Source organism: Octodon degus, unplaced genomic scaffold (assembly GCF_000260255.1).
Source record: "Octodon degus isolate 3935 unplaced genomic scaffold, OctDeg1.0 scaffold00079, whole genome shotgun sequence".
Lineage (NCBI taxonomy): Eukaryota > Metazoa > Chordata > Mammalia > Rodentia > Octodontidae > Octodon > Octodon degus.
The window spans coordinates 7,962,781-7,985,032 of NW_004524655.1; the positions used below are offsets into that span (position 1 = coordinate 7,962,781).

Below are 22,252 nucleotides of genomic sequence, written 5' to 3' on the forward strand. Positions count from 1 at the left end.
CTAGGGACCTCAGCCCTCAGCCAGGGACACCCAGCCATGGGGACAGACTGGAGCATGTGTGCCTCGGAGAGGACGCACAGGCTGTGGTTTTATAGCACCATTAGCAATAATACCTTCACTGGTCACCTCAAGTCAAATCTGATTTCCTGTTGTCTAATAAATGCCAGTTTTCCTTCCCTATAAATGATCATTGGTTGGTAAACTTAAATCTTTTTAAAATGTAGGTTCCTCTCCCTCTGTTTTTCTTGTGAAACATTTTTTTTTTCCAGGCCTTACTGTTAGATTATGCTCTGGCAGTGGCTGCTGGCAGGTCCCCCCTCCTAGATGGGTCTCTGATGACCACTTTGAAGCCTGTTCTGTTAGTTGGTGACTGGGTATCTCGGAGGGAGGCTGGTGGCCTAGGGCCTGGTCCCCGAAGAGCTGTGTATTTCCTCTCAGTGCAGGTTCATGCAGCTTTCCTTTTCCTACAATGTGCAGCTGTTTTATTCATTGGCCTTTGGGCCAGTGACTCTGTGCCCTCAATATGGGCTTGGGACAGGGCTGAGCCTTTTCAGGCTTGAGCAAGACCTTAAGGTTAGGTGTTGGGTTCTGACTGCCAGAATGAGCTTCCAGGAACGTGTGGATTTAGGTGGTTTCCCCCCTGAGCTAATGATCAACAGAAACATAAAATTTTCTTTGAATCTTAGTAAAAAAAAAAAAAAAGCAATTCACCCCCATTAATTTAGGTAAGCAGTTTAGGCAGCTAGATCTATCTTGTCTACTGATGTGACCACGTAGGACCTGTTGTTTCCTCTGAACTATATGTCACAGGGTGATAGTTCAGAATTCCCCCGTGACTCAGGACAAATGGAAACACCTCTTGAATAAGACAGCAAACTCCAATGTGTGTAATAACATACTTTATTTTAGAGTCAGTAATTTGTTAAAGTAATATCCTTTACCTACAGCTGAAGTGCAGATTTTGTCACTAAAGGACAAAGTGAGCACTCCCGTCGGCCCTCCTTGCTCTGCTTATAGAACCAGAACAACAAGAGGGCCCAGGTTTCAGAAATGCCTCACAGCAGCATCTACTGTGAATGTTTTTTAAAATCCAGGTTTGAGTATTATTTGGAGCTGTTCCATACATCTTTTATTTTTCTTAACCCTTTCAGAAAGCGACTCTGAATTTGCCACACAAATAAATAACTGTATAAACACATCTGAGTAGACTTCATGACCATCAGGAACTGTATGCAAAAGTGAAAAGATGTGACACCACTTTGGTCACCGTCATTCACACATCCCCTAGGGGCGGAACAGAGTTAACACTGCAGCCTCTGTCCCTGGAAAGGGAGCTAGCGATTTCCAGCCTTTCTGATACTAAATAGCAGCATTTGCACTGGCCCTTGTGCCATATATGATTGAAAGATCCTATTTCCTTAAGATGACAGCTCAGAAACCTGGCTGTATTCTATATGACATTGGTCATTCTACAGGTTACTAGAAAAATAAGGCCACTCTGAGACAGTCTCGCCTCCGCAGGGGACTGGACAGCACGAAGTGGTATGAGGCGGTGCAGGGGCAGTGAGGGGAGGCCACCGAATAAGTACAGGGACATGCCAGCTGTGGTCAGAGGTGTCCTTGGTTCTAATTTGTTAGCGGAAATGCTGCTTTGGGGTGAAGTGGCATTGTTCTCAGCTGCCTAGTGGGAGCTGAGGGCAGGCAAGCTTCACAGCATGGTGCAGCTGTTGGGTGACGCTGAAAGCCCTGAAAAGTTCACCGTCTCTGTCCTAGATGAAAACGTCTGGTCTGCACTGCTGCATATGAAGTGCAAGGGCAACACTGCCACAAACGACATCCATGTGGCAGCCTTCCTCTCCTTAATTAGAAAAACAGTCTCAAGAAAAAACAGCCTTGGGCCTGATATCGGCAAGGAATGGCTCAAAGGGTCGCCTGGAAACAAGCTATCTAACTAGAAATGTCAACATTCACATCAAAGCTTAGAAGTGGCTCTACCAGTAAAAGCCACCACCCTAATTCAGTGGAAGGGTTCCAAAGACCCGAGAGGGCGGCTTGCAGTCATTTCTCAGGACTGGGACAGGTTCTTCCCAGGAGTGGACTTCCCAGTGCGGTGCAAGATACGCAGTTAATCTTCCGGTGGCTCTGGGCCTCGTCCCACTGCTCTGGCTTCTCTCCCTGACTGTAGTGCAAATTCTCCAGAACCTTGGTTCCGGTCCTATAGAAGCACAGGTGCCCCTAAAGCATGTGGGGCTGCCACAGCAGCCACCAGCACTGCGACAGCAGGCTCACTACATTGCTTGCTAAAAAAAAAATAAATAACTTTGCTGAATTATAAGTTATCTTAGATACAAGCCTTAATAACTTAGCTTTTTTTTTTTTTTTTTTAAACTGAAAAATTGGAGGTAATGTGTAAAGGTTTCCTTTCACTTTTGGAGCTGATTAGGTTTGTAGAATTGCTAAGTTTCTTTGATCCCATCCCTGGCTTCTCTTGTTGCAGACAGCATGGACAGGGCTAGGGCTTCACAGGAAGCGTCTCCTTGAAGCCAGAATGGTTGGGTTTGGCTTCCGGCAGTGCCACCGAGTACTCAGTCGTGGCAAAAAGCAAGGTGTCCAGGGTGGTCTCGGTGCACTTGGCAATGAAGCGGATGAAAGGCCTCACGTCGCCCTCATTGGCGACCTCGAGCACGTGGTAATACTCAGCTCTCTGCTCCTTGCGGATGGTGATGGGCGGGTAGCCTGCCTGCATCAGGATGAGGTTCATGAGCAGGCGTGAGGTCCTTCCGTTGCCATCGATGAAAGGGTGGATGTAGACAAGTTTGTAATGTGCTAAGGCTGCAAACTCCACCGGGTGCAGGTTCATGGCGTCCTCGGAGTTGAGCCACTGTATGAACTCCTGCATCTGCTTCTCTACGTCCCGGGGATGGGGAGGGACATGGTGTCCTACCAGGACCTGGGTCATGCGAAACCTCCCTGCTTCCACTGGATCCACGTAGCCCAGCACCCGCCTGTGGATCTCTAGCACATCACCAATGGTGACAGAACCAATGCGTGAGACCAGGGTGGTATTGACGTACTTCATGGCTGCATGCATGCCAATAACCTCGTTCTGCTCCTCCAGGCTCTTCCCCGGCACGGCATAGCGTGTCTCCAGGATATGCCTGATCTCGGACAGCGTGAGGGTGTTGCCCTCGATGGCGACCGTGTGGTAGATGTGGTGGTAGTACGTCTCCTCCATGACCCTGCGCAGTGCTGAGTTCCCCTTGGGGATGGCCATTACCTTCCTCACCTTGCTGTCAATGATGCTAAAGTACCTCTGGTCGATCTCCTCCACAAGCGGCAGCGTCCGGTCCCGGTTGACCAGTGCTTTCTCATGGAAGGGTGAGATGGTCAGTGCCCTGGTGTACAGGTAATCTGCTTGGATGATGTCCTTGTCTTCTTCTGAGAAAATGCCAAACTCATTGAGGGCATCCACGTAGTCTGGGTCCATCTTGAGCGCGTATAGGAAGAGCTTGTGGGCTTTCTCCCGCTTGCCCTGGCGCTTCATTTCCAGGGCTTGGTTCAAAGCTGCTCTGGCTTCCAGCTTGCCTGCTACAGAGACCAAAGCAGCCTGTCAGCAAGGGTGCAGTGACAAAGGATGTTCAGGGGCGCTGTCCCCGGGCAGGTGTCCTGGGACGCCAGGATCAGCCCACCTCCCCTACCTTAGCCACACTGAGTTCACACCGGGACCACTGCCTTTGTGCCCCTGTGCCTTCCCTACTGTGGTGCCATCATGGGTGGCCCTCTCCGTCTTCTTTAGCTCAGCCCTTGCTGGTGCCACTGGTGCTTGTTTGCTCCCTTCAGGCTGAGGTTTGTTCAGCTCCCCTACCCCTTCTGCTGGTCCCATGGCCTCACCTTCCCTGTACTGTTTTAGCCCAGTCGTTCAGTTGTCCCTGAGAGGGGAACCTAGCAATGTCTAGAGATGTGTCTGGTGTCACAACTGGGGGACGTACGTATGTGCTGCTGGGATTGAGGTTGCTGCTCCCCATCTTGCCACGCACATGGGAGGTTCTAGTGGAGGTGCAGGAACCTGCACTGGGTCCAGCCCTCTTGTCTCTGCCCCATTCTCCAGGCCTCGGGTGTCAGCCACACACACTCAACTTCTTTGAGCTCCTCAGTGTCCCCAGGTCTGTTCCGCTCTAGTGTCTGCCCAGGACAGTCTTCCTCACTTGCCCTTCTCCTTGGGTCACACAATTGGGGCTTTGTGCTTTCCTATAACATATGCTAAGTCACCTGCCGGCTTGTGTCACCTGGGATCTCAGCGCTGACTTCACCATTGTACCCCACAGGACACAGCGGGCCAGCATGCAGATATCTGTCCAGTTAGCAAGGCCTGAAGAGGGAGGCCAGTCTGTCTCACCTGGGGATGCCTTGGTCCTGATCACCAGCAGGTCCGCGTCGCTGGAGGTGACACTGAGCTCAGTGGAGGGGCTGGTGCGCTTGGGGACAGCATGCTGTGCCCTGTCTAATTTGCTCCTGAGCAGGTAGAAGCCTTTGAATAGGGCCAAACACTGCTCCTCCATGGCTCCCAGTGGCAGGAGCAGGGCCAGCAGCGACCCCAGCGCCATGGTCAGCAGCATCAGCCACAAGAAACGGCTCCACACTGAGACCCATTTTGGCTCAGCCACGGCCATCACGGAAGCCACTGGTACAAGCATCATCTGGACTCAGGGCTGGGCCCTGTACACATGTCCACAGTTAGCCGAGAAAGAGCAGGACCTGAAGGAAACACGAATGCTGCGATTTAGCAAGGGAAGAGACCACGTTCCCCACACCGAATCACTAGGGACCAGGCAGTTGGGAAGACAAAGAGTGGCTCTCCTGGGGAAGAGAGGCCAGCCTAGAGGGCATGGTGCCCCTCGCAGGGCAGTTGACTTAAGTCACGCTGCCACCACCCAGGGCTTATTGAGCACTTACACACGCCGGCCCTTGCACGGAACATTCCACACATGTTATCTCCTGCCATCTTCAATAGCTGCCTGAGCTGCTCTTTTCACTCCACTAGGCCAGTGAGCAAACTGAGGCTCACAGAAGTGAAGTCCCTCGCTCAGTCACCCAGCAAGCAGAGAAACCCGAAGGGCCTGAACTCAGGAATCCCATGGCTCTTTATAAAGCACACCCCTTCACCAGCAATCTCTGCTGCCTTCCAACACCTGGCATTTGGGACATAAGTACACATGCGCCCCCTGGAGCTGGGCCCTGGTTCTAAGGCCCATCCGTTGAGAAACACCGCTGTCCAGCAGCCTAGTTAGTACTACATGGGTGGCTGCCTTCCCATCCCTCACCCTGGTAAGGCTGTTCCCTCTGGGGCCTTCCTTTCCTGGCCTGTCCACCGGGGACCTCGCTCAGAGGTGTGGCAGCTAAGCATCAAAAAGGAACTCAGGCCCTGGCCAGAATGCGTGGCTGCTCCGCGTCGGGGACAACTTGCATGTGCTGGGGCTGGACTCGGGGATGGAGGGCCAGGTCCGAGGGCACCGTGATGCTAACAATAAGCTTTTATTGGGCCCCTGTGTTGTGCGGAGCCCCAAGCCGGTGCCAGCCTCACAGTACCGCATTTAATCTTCACCCCACCCTCTGTAGGAAAAACTACTTACAGTTGTTTTGCAGATGAGGGAAACCGAGGCAATGGCAGGGCAAGGTAAATTCCAGAAGGTCTCACAGCCGGTAAACAAAAGCAGAATGAAACCCAGAAATCTGAAACCAGAGCCCCAGGTCTAAATCTCAGTCTTGATAACTGCTAAGTTGTTCTGTGCACCTGCTCTGGTCCCGAAACGCCTGAGTGATGACAGGGCTCAAAGCTTCGTGGGCGAGCCCGTCCGGTGGCCGTAGGTCATTCGAATTGGGGTACAGGTGGCCTCGGGGATGCTCGAGCAGCTGTAAGGGCAAGGGCTTCGCCAGGGCCAGGGGGTTGTGCACTCCGTAAGGCGCCAAACTCTTGGCCTTCACTTCCGCAGAAAGGGGTAAACTGAGGCGCTGACAGCCCAAAGGTCTGCCCTAAGGTCTGAAAGAACCGGCTTTTTGCGAACCCCGCTCAGGTCTCTAACTCCCGCCGCACCTCCCAGAGCCCCTCAGGCTCGCCCCTCCTCACCGCGCAGATGCCGGGCCTTCCCGCCTCCTTCCCGGAGCCGGCCGACTCCGTGGCGGCAGGCTTGCTGCACCGCCTCCTCCGTCCGCCTCTTGGCCCCGCCTTCTACGACTCTCCATTGGGCTGCCCGACATCCTTGTCGCAGCGGATTAGCCTTCCTCACCTGTCAGTCTTTCGCATTTCCGGGTTTCCGCGTTGACCTCAGTTACCTCGAGAAAGGCAGGCCGTGGGCCACTCCCATTGGCTGTCGCTGGAGTAGGACTCGCCGCTACAACAGCCAATAAGCAACGGGGGGCGGGGCCTAGGCCACATTTGGGAGGAGCGCGCGCGTAGAACTGGGCGTGGGTGCAGGATTAGCGGTGTGTAGGTGTCAGGCTCTCAATCTCACACCTCCAAACAGTAGAACTATTACCTCGTCTCCTCCCGGGACTGTCCTCGTGTGCCTCAGTTTCTTCGGGCGTAAAATGAGGTTTCTGGTGGTCTCCAAGTTGGTCTGGACTTTGCAGCCCTTGTTTCTAGGCTCTGCCCTCTCCTGTTGGGTTTGCGCTGCCTTTCCCTTTCTCCATCGGTTTTATGTCCTCCATTGCGTATGTATTTTGTTTTTCCTTTTTTGCAGTACTGAGGATTGAACTCCGGGCCTTTCCACTAAGCCAGACACCAGCCCTATTATTGTTGTTATATTTTGAGACAGGGCCTCGTTGAATTGTCCAGGCCAGGCTCAAACTTGCGATCCTCCTGCCTGTAAATTCGAACTTGAGATGCTGTTGCCTCTGACTCCCAAAATGCTAGAGTTATAAGCGGGAGGCATCTCGCCAAGTCGCGACCTCTGGAGACAGGCCTGACAGGTTCTTTTGGTTTCCAGAGAGGGTTTTTTTTTTTTTTTTTTTTTTCCTTGAAACAGAGTTAAAACCTCCATCTTAACCCATGTATGGAATTAACCATATAGGGACACACTCTGGAAATGCTAAGATTATTAAAATTCTAGAACAGATTCTGGAGTCAGAATCTGAGCTCGGATTTGGATTCAGACTGCCAGTTCACACCCTGTTCTTGAGCCAGTAACTCCAACTTGTTACTGCGTCAGTAATAAGGAGACAGAGCGTCCGTCTACTTCGCTTTGCCCTCAAGTTTGGGATTTGCAGAGGGCTTGATGCATTTGGGCGTGACCCTCACGTGACACACGGAGCCTCGTAGCCTTAGTTCACGTCCTGGGTTCCATACTTGCTGACACTTTCTAGCGAGTGAGCCAGCCTTTTCTATAAACTGAGGATAATGTGATCTAGCGCCTCTTGGTGGATTTGGTATGAGTCTGCATCTGGCCCAGAGCACATACTTGAGGAGTATCTCCTGTCACAGTTATTTCTAGGTGATGCAGTCTCCTGCTTTATTTCTTCTTTTCAGAAGCAAGCCCTACAGCTACCAGTTGGCTCCGACCACTGGGGAGAGACCCTCGCAGCCCGCGCAGGTCTAATCCTGGTTCTAGTTCTGCGAAGCACAAGATTCAGGTCCAGGCCAGGCTGGAGTCAGGACTGATGACCATAGGCATGCAGTCCTGTAGAACACTGGGGGACATTTTAAAGTGAGAGAGCACACAGCCACCCACCCCTGCCTGCCAAGAGTCCTCGAGACTGGATCCATTTCCCTCAACTTCCAGCAGGGAGTGTGGATGCTCCAGGAATTTGGTTTGATTTGAATTTGAAAGGTCTCAGAATGCATGGCAGACACTAGAGCTCTTATGGAATAACACCAGGATGGCAGTTATCTTGATGGCTTGTTTTCGGTTGTTTGAACAGAGGTCTTATACATGGTTGTCTTGGAGTCCTCTGAATTTCGCTTTGGATGGTACAAGAAGTTGGCAGCGTATAAACATTCCCCAGAGGAGGGCTGGCTATGCCAAGCATGGACGCAGTTGGTGTAGCAGATCACAGGGTAGCTCAGCGGTCAGGCAGCTGGCTGGGCCATCGCCAAGCCCACCAATTTGGAGAAGTCACTTAAACTCTGCAGAGCTGAGTATCATGGAGGTTGTGTGGTGCTGTTCACATACAGGAATAAAGGGACATGGTCACCACCTTTAAAGGTACCCTTCTCTCTTCATTCCAGAATAAACTCCAAGGAGCCTGGCCATGGAGAGAAACCCAGAGGCTACATGGAAACTCCTCATAAGCGAAACGGCCTGGGTGTGAGACGGTAGGGAGAGGAGGGGAGTGCGGTGAATTTGAGGGCGCTGCCTTGTCAAAGTGGACAGCAGCTTTTCAGCTTTAGCTCGTAGTTTTTATTCTGGGTTGCAGCCTCATCTAGCACTGATTATTCCAGTTTTTCAAAAGAAAGACCAGACTTGTATTTTTAAAAATCAGAATCTCCAGATTTTTAAACAGTGGGCATGTCTGCCTGCTGTCTCTGGGGGCTGCCAGATTGTCAGTTCTGTTTTAGGCTTTTAAGATGGACCGTGGAAGGAGGCGTTCACACAGAAGAAACAGACGAGGCCTGCAGCAGTGGGTCGCGCCGCTGCCTCTGGACACCAGGGGGCGCCAACTGACCTGGCTCCTCAGCGCTCCTTCAATCCCCTGTCAGATGACTACGCTCAATTTTCTTTCTTGACTTTGTCTGCATTCAGCTGGGTTGAATGCACAAAATATGGTCCCTGAAGCGATATTGAAAAGTTGGCTTTCTCCATCTTAAGCATTCTGTATTAGCAGGAAATTACCTCCCCGTGGTCCGTGGGGGAGTTTTCTAAAGGCTTACCTTGACACATGATGAAAAACCTAGAAAGTGGCTGCCTGGGCAATGTGTCTATCATATTATACAAAAACAAAACACAGCGCAACAACCTTCCACAGAGTTAAGAAACAACAGTCAAGCGCTTCCTGCAAGCAGAGGCGGATGCTATGTTTTAGACGAAACAAACTCCCCAACATGGGACTGTATTGTCTGGGGTCAGCTTTGGAATGTCTCAACTTCATGAAAAAGAAAACCAACCAGGCCTGTTCCTGCTGTTCTCATTCATAGTGTCCTCTCCGCTCCCAGCCTGCCTGGGTTTTTCCCCTCCTCTTTTCATTTTAATCCTGCCGCAGAAGAAAAGACACTCTCCTCTCTCCTCAACTGATTTTCCCTGTCCTTACTGGCACCAGACCCTGTTTCTGAGGTGCCCTCAAGGAACAGGGTCTTGGGGACCCCATATAAATCTCCCTGAACTGAGGGTTTCTGTGTGTGTGTGTGTGTGTGTGTGGCCAGCTCAGCCCACCAGGGGGCGGGGCTGGCTGGCATGTGGTGCTGGGGGATTGAACCGCGGCCCCTGATGCTTTGCTAAGCTTGTTCTAAGTAGGTGCTTTAGACCACTGAGCCATCCCACCAGCCCCTGTAACCAGAATTTTCAAACACAGAAAAACAAATAATTTTTGTCTTCAAGTCAGCTGGGGGAAAACAGTACTTCCAACAAATGATGCGCAAGTGCTTTTTGTTGCTAAGTAACCTACTTTATTTTTGTCTTTTTGAGACAGGATCTCGCTATGCAGTTCAGGATGGCCTTGAGCTCACTTTGTAGCTCAGGCAGCTCATGAACTCACAGCAGTCCTCCTGCCTCAGCCTCCTGAGTGCTGGGATTACAGGCGTGTGCCACTCAGAGAGATAAGACCTTCCTACATGTACACGGAGGCATGTGCACGCACACACCCACGCCCAATGGGAAGAAAACAATGCCACGTTATGATTCCCTCAGAAGTTTCTCTCTCTCCCTCCCTTTTCCTCTTGTTGTACTGCTAGGAATGGAACCCAGAGCCCCAACAGGCCATATGTTCTATGTATTGTCCATATGTATACTCTGTGTGCTCCTTGGATACTTTATGCATCCATCTGTGTCCTATGTATTTACTCTACATATCCTTCTGTAGTTTTGGTTTACAATTATATTTTAGAGGTTTATGTGTGTGTCAGTACACAGAGCACTCATTTTACACTGCTGTATAGTATTCCGCTTGCAATTTATTTCCTGCTTAGTTGTTAATTGTCATTTGGATGAGCGCTAATCCTTTTACAAACAGCATTAGAGTGAAAAGTTGGATGATTTTAGGGCACCTGCGTGGAAATTTGTCTAGGACAGATTGTCTCAAAGATGATCTGGAGATTTTTGAAAAAGACCCACACACCTGGGCTCTGATCCAGATGAATGAAATCCTCAACCTCTCCAATCCTCCTGTGTCAGAGCTATATGCAGAAATAATCATACCCCATACCATGTCATTATTGACCATTTATTGTGTGCTAAGTAACGGATAGATATAACTTTATTGATTTTTTGTAACAATGTTATAAGTAGATATTATTATTATTTAATATATTTGCACGGGGTCTCACTATGCAGCTCAGACTCCTGTGATCCTCCTGTCTTAGCCTCTCCAGAGCTAGGATTACAGGCATGCACCACCATGTCTGGGCCCTGTTGCCAGCTCAGCATACCTGCGGGTGGGGCGGCAAGGCATGTGGGACTGGGGATCAAACCCCAGTCTCTGCGCTTGCCTAAGCAAGCGCTTAGTCTGCTGAGCTCTCTTGCTGGCCCAGTAGATATTATTAAGCCTGCTTTATGGGAGGTGAAACAGGTGCAGAGAAATTAGGCAAATAGCCTGAGGTCACCCAGCAAGCCAATGGGTGGGGCTGCCAATGAACAACCAGTCTTCCTACTCAAGACTTAAAGTCTTAACTATTATAAAACCCTGAGATTATACAGTCATCAGGTTATATTTTCAGTTCTTCAATTAGAAGTGGGGAGACCAAGGCTGACAGATGCTAAGGACTGAAGCAGGTTACAGCGCTAAGTCTTTAGACTCCTTCTTGATGAGCACATCACTTTCTTATGTCATAATGCTTTGAGGGCAGGAGGGAGGAACAGGGAAGGAACACTGAATAAAATCATCTTTTTTTCTCAAGGCAATTTCTGGCTGTCCTAGAGTCATCTGCATCTACTCTGTCAGTCATCCTTTGCTGTGTAACAAACAATCCCAACCTTGTTAGCACCTTACAGCAATACACATTAGCTTACTTCTGTTGTTCGAGTCAAGGATCTGAGAGCAGCTTGGACAGATGGTTCTAGCGTGTAGTCTTTCTTAAGATTATAGCCAAGACGTTGTGTGGGTCTGTAGTGCCTGAAGGCTCAGGACTGGCTCACTCCTTAGGCTGGTGGCCAGGAGACTCAGTTCCTCCCCATGGGGTTTCCTCCAGAGAGGCTCTTGGGTGGCCTCACAATATGGCTGCCAGCTTTCCCCATCCAAGAATGCGAAGTCTTTTATGCTCTGGCCTTGAAAGCCACACAGTGTCACCTTCTCTCCATTCTGTTGGCGATGTCTTAGCTTTGCACTTGCTGAACGAAAAGCGTAACTTGGAGGACAGTTTTATTTGTTTATGGTTTCAGAGGTGTCGGTCCATGGTTAGCTGGCGCCGGTGTAGAACCAGCATGGCAGAAGGGCATGGTGGAGGAAGGCTGCTCTCGTCATCATGACAGGGAAGGAGAGCACTGGGGAGGAGCGAGAGTGAGAGCCAGGGAGAGAGAATCCTCCCAGACGTCCTCCCCAGCTACCCCCCTCCACCTGCTCCCCACACCCGAGCAGCGCCTTCAACAGTGAGCACGCGTGGATTGACCCACGATCGGGTCACTCTTCAAGGAGCCTCTCAAAGCCAGCCAAGCTGACAGTCAGGGCTGGCCCGGGCCACAGCGTGGATCAGCATTGCTGCGGGGCGGGGAGGGGCTCCTGCCTGCCTGCCGTCCTGGAGGCTCCTGCCCTGCACTACGACCCTTCCCTTCTCAGTCCCACTGGTGCTGCCCAGCCACCCGGCAGCATGGGCTTCAGGCCGCCTGGGCCTCACTGGCCGGATCTTCAGGGCCCTCGAGGCAGGGGCTGCTGCAAGGCTGAGGCTCCTTCTTGCCCACTTCCCTGCCCCAGCCGCGCGCCTAGCACTTCCCAGCCGACTGCTCTCATTGGCCCCCAAAGCCGCCTACTCCAGCCTAAAAATATGGTCCTGTTGACATGGAGACCGACTCAGGTGCCCAGCGCTGGTGCTGTTTTAGGTCACAGCCTCTAAAAGATGTGACTAACACTTTCTCCTCTTCCTTCCCCGGGGCCAGTGACTCGGGGTGGCCCTTGGGCCAGGATGGCGTGGGGCGCAGCAGGAGCCCCTACCTCTGACAGCCCCTCTGCCGTTCCTCTGCTTCATCTGACGTGGGGTCAAGGGACCTGCGCTGCTGGATGAGAGGGGGCCGGACCTCCCCGGGGCCAGAGCGCTTGGTTCCTTTAATGCATTCCAAGAGCTCTCGCAGAAGCTCTCTGTTGTCATAGTAACGCGGAGCTGTGGAAATTAACATGGGTGCCTGGCTGGCCAAGAAAGCCAAGCTTTTAATACTCATTTTCCTCTTTTAAAGAGATAAGAATTCCTAGGAGGGCTTTGGCCGGACATCAAACAGTCTATTTCAGGTGTTGAGGAAATGCTCTTTAAAAATTATTGTGGGATGAGTACAGCTGTAATCAGAGAGACGGTGGTGGCTTTGGAGCTTTTAGAGGGACCAGCGAAATAAGTTTAGAGCCAAGGCAACTTTGTCTTTTTTTTTTTTTTTTTTTTAATAGCTGCTTTTTGAGATATAATTCATATACCACACAGTTCAGCCATTTGAAGTATAGGACGCTATGGTTTTTAGTATAGTCACAGAATTGTGAAACCATCACTACAATTTTAGAATATGTTCATTGCCCCCCAAAGAGACCAATGCCCCCTAGCTGTCCCCTGCCACTTCCTCCTCGGCCCCTGGCCAGCTACCCTCCATATAGATTTGTCTATTCTGGACATTTGCTATAAATGGAATCATGTGATCTGTGGTCTTTTGTGACCGGCTCCTTTCAGCATTTTTATCCTGTGTCCCCTTAGGACTCTCAGTAGTTTCCCTGGCTGCTCTGTTTCATTCTCTTGGGGAACAGTTCCTGGGCTGAGGGAGAAGCTGGAAAGCCAGTGCCTGGGTTTGAGATGGGCAGGAGCAGCACAAGCTCCTCTTTTTGAGCCTCCCTAGCTGCTCTGAGGCTTTGCTGAGACAAGTGGCCCCCAGGAGCGTGGCTGGACAGATGTCTCCCCGGCGTCCAGCTGGGTGCCTCTCCAACTTCCTCTTTAGGGGACAGTTATGGTGAGGACCAGCGGAAGCTTTTAGCAGGTGCCGGGCTTCATAGTGTACAGACCTGTGTACTTGGTTCTCTCTTTTTATAGGATTCTCTTAGAGCTGTCTCTCTTACTTCATACACACCTGCAGAGACTATGACTCAGATTATTTTTCATCCATAAACAAATTAAGGGCCAGGGAGATGGCTCGGTGAAATAAGCGCTTCCCTGACAAGCGGGAATTCATTCCCCGGTTCCGAAAGAAAGAAAGAAAGAAAGAAAGAAAGAAAGAAAGAAAGAAAGAAAGATTTCACTCTTTACTTTCTGTTATTTTAGATGTTTTACTTATTTATTCTTTTTTTTTTTTCCTTTTCATTTTTTACTGTGGTTCTTGCTTATATTGCCCAGACTGGTCTTACATTCCTGTGTTCAGGTGACCCTCCTGCCTCAGCCACCACAGTGCTGGGACTGTAGGTGCATGCTATCATACCTGTTTACTTTTTTAAAAAATTTATTTAATATAAAATGTCTCGGTAGTTCCTTTCCCCTAAAGTCTAAGGGCCCCTCATTTGTGTCTTGCCCAATGGTATCTACGGCGCCCTCTGCTGGCTGGTCTCAGGAGTGCCATTCACGTTAGTTGAATGAATATATATATAGTTTTGTTGAATCCTTCTGATGCCCCATGTAGTGGGTAGTGCTATGAGTTTCACTTTACAGATGAGGGAACTGAAGCCCAGTGGAATGAAATGACTTGTCCAGGGCCAGAGTTGCTGCACCGTCTTCTAAGAGTTGCAGAATACACTGAGGCATTGATTTCTGTGACCCATGGATGGGACCTGATTTAGAAAGAGGGTCTTTGCTGGTGGCTGAATTAAAATGAAGTCCTTCGAGTGGACCTTAGTCCAATACAACCTTGTTACAAAGAGGGAAATCTTGGGCTCAAAGGGACATATACAGAGGAAGGATGTGACAGTGTAGGGAGACAGTGGCCACCTATAAGCCAAGGAACACTGGAGGCCACCAGAAGCCAGGGAGAAGCCTGGCGCATTTGCTCCCACGTAGAATCCTGGAACGAGCCCTGCTGACACCTTGACTGCAGACCTCCGGCCGCCAGCAGCGCGGGGCTGTGCACTTCCGCTCTGGGTCCTAGGAGGTGCCTAGGGAGGGTGTGCACACGCCCACTTGCGGGCGTCTCTGTGCATGCCGCTAGATCTCTTCAGGTCCCTTTAATGCCCTGTGGCAGGAGAAACCCAACAAGAATGGCCTAAGTCACGTAGCAACACGGAGCTCCCATTAACTTTGGGGATTATTCCGCTTATTACACATAGCAACAAGCTGCTCCGTAGCTTAGTGTTTTAAATTAATCGCAATGAGTGTGAAACTTGGCTAGTGCTGGGGTTTTCGTCTAGATGTCCCTCCAAAGCCTCATGTGGCCTTAGGTGGGGCTTTTTCAGAGGTGGCTGGATCTGGGGTGTGTGATGCTGAGATTCAGGGTGTGTGACGACTAACTCAGTTCATGGATTGGGTTGGGGGTGCCCTACTCCTGGTAGCCTGGCTCAACCACTAAGAAGATAACAATGTACAATGTTAATTATTGAAACTGTCTTATTAATCAGTTTTGAAATTGTCTCATTGCTATTTGTTTCTCAATAAAATAAAATATACAAATTCTGCCTAAGTATTCTGTGGAATGGGATACAAGATCACTTTTTAAAATTTAATTTATTTTTGATAGTGGGGATTGAACTCAGGACCTTGCACTTGCCAGGCAAATGCTTACGCTATCTCTCTGGCTAACAACTTTTTTGTTGTAGTAAAATACACATGATGTATGATCTATCATCATGACCACTCTTGAGTGTATGTGACATGAAACCCACTGGCGTGAAACCCGTGTGTCACCCTCACTGCCATCCCTCTCTGGGGCTCTGAACTCTGTGTCCGTGTGAAACAACTGCTCCTCGCCCCCCTCACCCCAGCCCCTGCAGCCACAAGCGCCTGGCTGTTTCTTAGAAACTAAGGCTCCCCTATAAGTGACATCACACGGTATTTGCACGTTCGTGATCGGCTCATTCACTTAGCACATGTCACCCATAGAGAAGCAAATGTGGGCATTCCCCGTCCTTTCAAAGCTGAGTCACATTCCTTGAGCTCACTTTAATGTGTCCTTGTGTATAGCTTCGGGCGCAACTAGGAATCATTTTCTCATGAACTTTTATCTGGTGGGAAAGTCAAACATTTGTTAGCACAGTGAAACAGGAAACTTCCATGTCCTAGAATATTTTTTTTTTTTAATTTTATATATCTGGTATAGGGTCTTATTTTGCAGCTGAGTCATGGTGCTTCGCCTGTCTCAGCCTCCCCAGCACTGGGATTATAAGTGTGCACCATCATGCCGGGTTTTAGTGGTCAGCTTGGCGGGCCCGGGGGCCAGGCTGACGCAGCATGTGGTGCCCGGTCCTTGCTCTTGACTAGGCAGGCACTTATACCACCGAGCGATCTCTGCAGCCCAAATACTTGATTTTTAAATTTAACTTCCATGTATTTGTGCACTGCATATTGATTTGTGTTCTATGTATCAATTTTTCAGTGTCACTATTGGACTAATTAAAATCAACACCAATATTAAATTAATTAGTGATTAATAGTGGATTATTTAAAGTCTCCTATCCTTTCTGCACAAATCAAATGACTTCCTCTTTTGGTTTATTTGCAGTACTCAGGCCCCTGCACTTGCTCTACTGAGCTATCTCCCCAGCCCTTGGTTTATTTTAAATGTAATGAGAATTTAAAGACCTAGGCAAAGCCGAATACAGAACTGCCATAGACTCTGACAGTCTCCTGTCCTTCCTCCTTTTGCCTTTATAACTAATTTTTCATCAGTTTCTATTTAGGAACTTGCCTTGCACAGGGCTTTGTCAAACAGTTTCTAGAGAAAGTACTTTCTTTTTCTTTTATATTTCATCATTAATACTACTTATCTAGAATATATAATTCCAAGATCAAGTGCAACCGGAATGCACAGGCCTGGGAACAGTCATGTCTAATTTCGGTAAGCACACAGTTCCGCAGACGGTGAACTTAGCCTGAGATCTAATTATGAGAAAACAGGCAAATCCAAGCAGAAGGAAATTTTACAAGTGAACAGAGCAGTATTTTCCAAATATCTGTTTTGATCTATCTTTTTAAAACTGTATTTAAAATTTTTTATTAGTACATGCTTGTAGAACGTAGTGTTTGCATTCATCAGGGGAAGTTTGTATATGTGTATAGCTTTTCTTTTTCTAAATTTTTATTTATTTATGTATGTATTTGGTACAGGGTCTTGCTACGCAGCTCAGACACACAGTGATCTTCCTGTCTCAGCCTCCCCAGTGCTGGGATTATAGGAGTGCGCCACTATGCCCACTTGGGGGGCTGGCACAGCATGCGGTAATGGGGATTGAACTCGGCACCTTGTGCTTGCCAGGCAGGTGCTTGGACCGCTGAGCTAACTCCCCAGCCCAACTTTTCAAATGTTAAGATTGTAACATAATCAGGAAAGACAGAAGCTGTATCACACATTAGAGGACACGGAGGAGCTTTGACAGTAGAGTGTGTGGCTGATCCTGACCCCTAGAAAGGACTCGTACTGGGCTCATTGGTGAAGCTTCAATGGGGTCTGAGAATTACACGGTGATAGTATATCAGTGTCATTTCGTGGTTTATTTGGCTTTGTTATCACTTGGTAGGAGAATTACATGTCATATTGATCCTGGACCAGAAAAGTGACATTAGTGTAAAAACTGATGAAATTTCAATGTATGTTTGGAGAGTTTATTTATTTTTATTTTTATTTTTTGCGGAGCCGGGGATTGAACTCAGGTCCTTGCGCTTGCCAGGCCAAGTGCTTATTCCACTGAGCTATCTCCCTGGCCCCTGGAGAGTTTATATTTGTGTGAATTTCTGGGTTTGAATAACTGTATTGTTATTATGGGAGATATTGACACTCGGGGAATTGAGTGAAAGACCTAGGGAAACTATATATTGAATTTGTTTTAGTCTTTTTTTTTTTTTTTTTTTTTTTTTTTGTTCTGGGACTGGGTCTTGCTATGTAGCTCAGGCTGGCCTTGGACTTTCAGTAGTCCTCCTGCCTCAGCCTCTTGAGTGATGGGATTACAGACATGCCTGGCTCATGTATTGAATTTTTAACTCTAAATTATTTCAAAATTAAAAGTCTGTCAAAATACAGAAAAATGAGATCCCACCCCCCTGCTGTTCAGATCCAGTAGCTCAGGTTCTGCATTTCCGATGAGCTCACGGGTGCTGGTGACGGTGCTGTGGAACCCCACTTTGGGAACTCCGCATCTTGCCTGTTGTTGGCTATGGGCAGTATTCATTTTCTGACCCTTACGTCATCTCCATAGCCATGGAATTACAGGCAGTTTGTAATGTGTCCTTCTCTTCCTGCCTCTTTCCTGCTCACAGAGCCTGTGGCTGGGAAGCTCTCCAGGGGGTGCTGATATGCTGAAGTCTGAGACACAGCTAGAATTTAGAGATGTTCCAGGCCTCCGTGGGGGGTGACAGCCTCCGAGGTGCGGCAGGATCACAGCTCTGCCTGGGGCTTCCGTTCCAGGCCAGACAGACACCTACAGATCAGATTAAGCTGTCACAGGGGTGGCCTGGGAGGAACCCACCCTCCTGGGGCCCCTGAATGCTGAGGTCATTCTGGGTCTGTCTCACCTGGGATGGACAGGTGGGTTTTGCTAAACGATAAACACGAACGTTGAAGGCATGGGACTGGCATTGCATGCGGGGACCTGTAGGGGTCTTCCCTGGGGTAAGAGGAAATGCTGGGGCCATCTGTCCTGGCGGTAGCCTTGAACTGGGTCCTCCAAGCACCAGGCGCAGCCCTCTTGGCGACCCTTCCTCCCCACTCACTTCTCCTTATTCCATTTTCCTCTCCAGTTCTGGCTTCTGATGCAGCTGCCCAGAAACCTCTGGGTGCCCAGATTTTGGACCAGCTGTGTACTCCTGCTGGGCCCTGGTGTTGCTTCAGATTTTATGGTGGTTACAAATGCTGCGATGGGGCCCATTCATTTAACAACCTTCTTTTCCCTCAGATTGTACTGTATTTTTTCCCACTTTTTTTTATTACCTCATGTTGTTTCTGTAGATGAATGTGTTTCACTGTTTCATTTTGGCAGGTTTGTACATTGCATACAGGGACCACTTCCCCCCTCTGTTACCACCCCCAACCAACGTTGTTTTGGAGGGGATTTCAATGTGTATAATGTATTTCTATCACAAGGCCCTTCTGTCCCTAGGAAACGGCAGGCGGTGAATAAAACAGAATCAGTTTCTGCCTTTGTAGAACTTACTTGCCAATGGAGGGGAGAGGACGGCCCTGCAGAAGCCCAGGTCAGGACACACTTGTATTTATGGAGTGGAGAGGAAACCAGGGCTCCTGGAGGAGGAAGGAGTTGAGGACATGTGGTGGCCAGCTGGGTGCAGGTCATGGCTGGTGCTGTCTCTGGGCTCAACTAGGGGCAGAGCGAGAGAGGCTGCCTGGATTATCCAGCTGACCTCATGCAGTAGCTCACGAGCATGCTTGGTGTGCCCTGGGATGCAGGTGGTAAAATTCACACAAGGTGATGGTGCCGTGTGTACATCCAGGCTGGCCCGGCTTTCTTTATGTCGAGAGCTGCTGGGTGGAGACCTTTGCTCTGGCAAATGTCTTCCACGTCCCTGCTCCGCCTGCTGCGGTCCCCCTCAGCTCCTCGGTCTCGGCTCTTCTGCTGCTGGGTGCTGGCTGACCTTGGCTCAGGGCACCGCAGTGCGGCCAGCACGCCTGCTGGGCTCCCAGAACTAGCTCCTCCTGTACCAAATTCTTTGCTGCCTCCCTTCACAGCCCACTGTGGGCTCAGGAGTGGGGCTCTTGTCTGCAGCCCCCAGCATGCTGCAAGCCCACAGCGTCAATCTCAGACAGATATTTCTCTTATGAGCAGAATGCTCTTCTGAGTTTAGGGGTGATCTGATTCTCAGAGGACCTAGCAGCTTCATTTAGGGAAGTCCTCCCTCAGCTGGCCCAGGTCTCAAATCCTAGTACTCCAAGAAGCTGAGGCAAGAAGGTTCTGGTCTGAGCCCAGCCTAGGCAACTTAGCAACATAGTAAGACCCTGTCTCAACAAAAAAACAAAAAAGAGAGAGATTGAGCATGTAGCTCAGTGTGAAGGTCCTGCATTCAATCCCCAGCACCACACACGCACACACACACACACACACACACACACACACACACACACGCACATAGTCTTCCCTGTGGTCACCCTCACTCGTTATTCATTTATTTCTTGTGGTACTGGGGATTGAACTCAGGACCCTGTGCTTGCCAGGCAAGTGCTTATTCTACTGAGCTCTCTCCCTGGGCCCACCCTCACTCTTCATACGTTTCTCAGAGCACTGAGACTCTTCCCACCCTGGTTCTAATCACGGAGGTCGGTGTGGACAACTGGCCACGCCCTGCCTGGCCTCACTCATGCCGCTGACTGTGTGTCAAGGCGCTGCAGTGGTTGGCTGTCTAACATCCCACGCTGTGGACTTGGGCACTTGAGAGGTGCACGTGGAGCACTGGCCGGAGGACTCTCCAAGCTCAGCGGGGACCCACGTGGAGGGCAAATGAGGCTTCACAGAGGTGCCCCGAGGGGAGTAAAGGCACCCTCAGAGACTGCAGAGAATAACTTACAGCAGTAGCAATTCATGTGGCTCCTAGAGGAATAACTGGGAGCCCAGGAAGAGAACTGACAGCAGTGCCAGTGCATGCACGAGAATTATGCCGCTGGCGCCCCCTGTGTGCCCCATCTCAGACTGTCATGGTCATCCTGTTGGGCCCCTGGGTGTGGGTTGTGCTTTCCTCTGTGTCAGGCAGGTAGTATTTCCACTTCACAGTAGAGAAAAGTGAGAATGGGAAAGTCACATGATCACCCCAAGGCCGCAGAGCTCCACTCCCAAACTTCATGCATCCTGTGCTATGGGCCTTTCTGTAGCTGGAGTTATGGACCCAACTATTAGAATGAAATGGGGCACCTGGTGTGTTGCTGGGGTCTAAAGCCCTAGGTTTGAAGGTGGACCTGGGTTCGCCATGACTACTTGTGTGACTTCGGGCACAAGGCTTTACCTCTCAGAGTCTCAGCTTCCCTAGCTGTAAAATGGGTCTAACAGTAAAATCTATAGCAGGGTAGTAAGGGAGAAGGAATCTTTCCTGCTTTTAGCCCATCAGAGAATCACTGGATCAACTTCTAAACATGTAGCTTTGTCCTAAGGCAATAATATTGGTGATTACTGAGTTCCTAAATGATTTTCCTAGCATACTTCATAATTGTGCTTAAAATCAAGCTTCATGAGGCCCAAGACATTTTGTGCGCCTGGCATATAATAATGCTTCATTAATGTTTATGGAGTCAGTGCGTGGGAAAGATTGTGAGCATGCCCAGGAAGCGATGCACTTGGCTTCTGGCTGGTGCTGAACATTTGTGTCATGTGCTATTTATTATAAGTGTTTTAGCTTGGACAGTCTGAGGGATCTGGGATCCACAGGTAGGTGAACCCGTAGCACCCAGCCAGCAGGCAGCTTCCATTCTTTTGGGCCTGGGTGGGGGACCCAAACCTGGGAGACTGAGACTCTTTAGGCTGCCTCTCAGCTCCCAGCCTAAGGATGGACCTGGCTGGATTCGTCCTTAGACCCTGCTTGTCATGGCAGCAGGCATATTGTGCAGGAGAAGCCAGGCTGGGCTGGGCACAGGGCCCCTTCCATCTGTCCGCCGGAAGCCCACACACTTGCTGGCTCCGAGGAACACGCAATCCGCCCTCCGTGGCCTTGCCCAGAGCCCGCACGGCAGTGTCTCCTGTTCTTGTTTTGTTATTACATTAAATCTCCTGTGATTACAGAGCCAACAGCTGGTGAGGATTTGCATATGGCATGAAATTCAGTTAGCTCATTTTAATGTCTGAACGGAGCAGGGCGCGGATGTATCTCAGGAAACCCCAGCTCCCTTATCTTTGTTTGAGCATCTGGTTTTGGTGCTTGCTTCTGAGGGCTTGAAGTTTGCTTTCTTTCCGCTTCACCCAGGGAAGAGAGAAGATGGGCTCTGTCTCTAGAATTCTGGGCAGGACTTTGTGCTCAGGCTTACGCTGGTCTCTTTTAGGTTTAGGTTAGGACCGGAGGGCCTCTGGGAAGCCATCTGTGCTTTTTCCCCAGGTTTGTGGCTTCCTTCCTCTGTTGCTCTGGACTAGTCAGTTTCCCTCTCCGGGCCTCAGTTTCCTCATCTGTTAAATGAAGGATCAGAAGCAGATCATTGCTCATCTTTAGGGGTGCTTTTGGTATTTAGTGCTGGATAGTTTTTCTTGGGTGGCACCCTGTACCCCATTAAACAACCCTGGTCCTTGGGCACCATGGTGTAGTCAACACCCCCAGTTCATGAGAGTCAGAAAACATCTCAGCATGGCTCCAAAGGGATCTGTAGCAAACACTTCCAGTGCCCCACTCCTGTCCCCATGTCCACCGCTATTTTTGTTTGTACCATGCCTCCCTGTGCGTGTCGCTTCCTCAACAGTCAGTACCTTCTTTAGCAACTTGTCTTGGCCTCCCAGACCCACTTGCTGGGACTTTTGGTTGGTTTCCTACTTGGTGACAGCTCCTACGCAATGCATGTGGGGGCAAACACACCAGCTCCCTTGCCTCTAGCTTGTTCAGCTCTGAGATGAGATCTCCCACTGAGCCACATCCCCAGCCCTTTTAGTTTTGAGACAGGATCTCATTTTCTAGGCTGACCTCGAACTTGTGAACTTCTTGCTTCAGCCTAAGATCACAGGTGTGTGTCACTTTCAAGCAAACATTTGTCTTAGGTTTGTTTCTAGACAGCTCAGCCCAGGACAGCCACAGTGCCCTGCATGTGACTCCCCACTGATGGTTGCCAATTAGACCATCTCACGGATTTATTCATTGAGCACATATTTCTTGGTGTCT

General features: G+C 49.8%; 1 protein-coding gene across 3 annotated transcripts; it reads right to left on the minus strand.

Moving 5' to 3' along the window:
• Nucleotides 1–891: 891 nt before the first annotated feature.
• On the minus strand, nucleotides 892–6,206 carry Ficd (FIC domain containing). 3 transcript variants are annotated; one of them, XM_023721009.1, is made up of 4 exons: nucleotides 6,125–6,178; nucleotides 5,631–5,690; nucleotides 4,397–4,755; nucleotides 892–3,588 (listed from the first exon to the last, which is right to left on the minus strand). In XM_023721009.1, exons 3-4 carry the CDS (start codon nucleotides 4,695–4,697, stop codon nucleotides 2,513–2,515), a joined length of 1,377 nt encoding a protein of 458 aa, XP_023576777.1. In that variant the 5' UTR covers nucleotides 4,698–4,755; nucleotides 5,631–5,690; nucleotides 6,125–6,178; the 3' UTR covers nucleotides 892–2,512. The 3 variants fall into 3 exon arrangements, with proteins under 3 accessions (XP_023576777.1, XP_023576778.1, XP_004636341.1); XM_023721010.1 differs by lacking the exon at nucleotides 5,631–5,690 and having other exon boundaries at nucleotides 6,125–6,206; XM_004636284.2 differs by having other exon boundaries at nucleotides 5,631–6,164.
• Nucleotides 6,207–22,252: the final 16,046 nt, after the last annotated feature.

What these genes read in the sequence shown, in the direction of transcription:
- Ficd (XM_023721010.1), bottom strand. Translation starts at nt 4,697, where the DNA reads ATGATGCTTGTACCAGTGGCTTCCGTGATGGCCGTGGCTGAGCCAAAA. An exon ending in CAGGACCAAGGCATCCCCAG is followed by an intron (nt 3,589 to 4,396) that starts GTGAGACAGACT and finishes TGGTCTCTGTAG; the next exon opens with CAGGCAAGCTGGAAGCCAGA.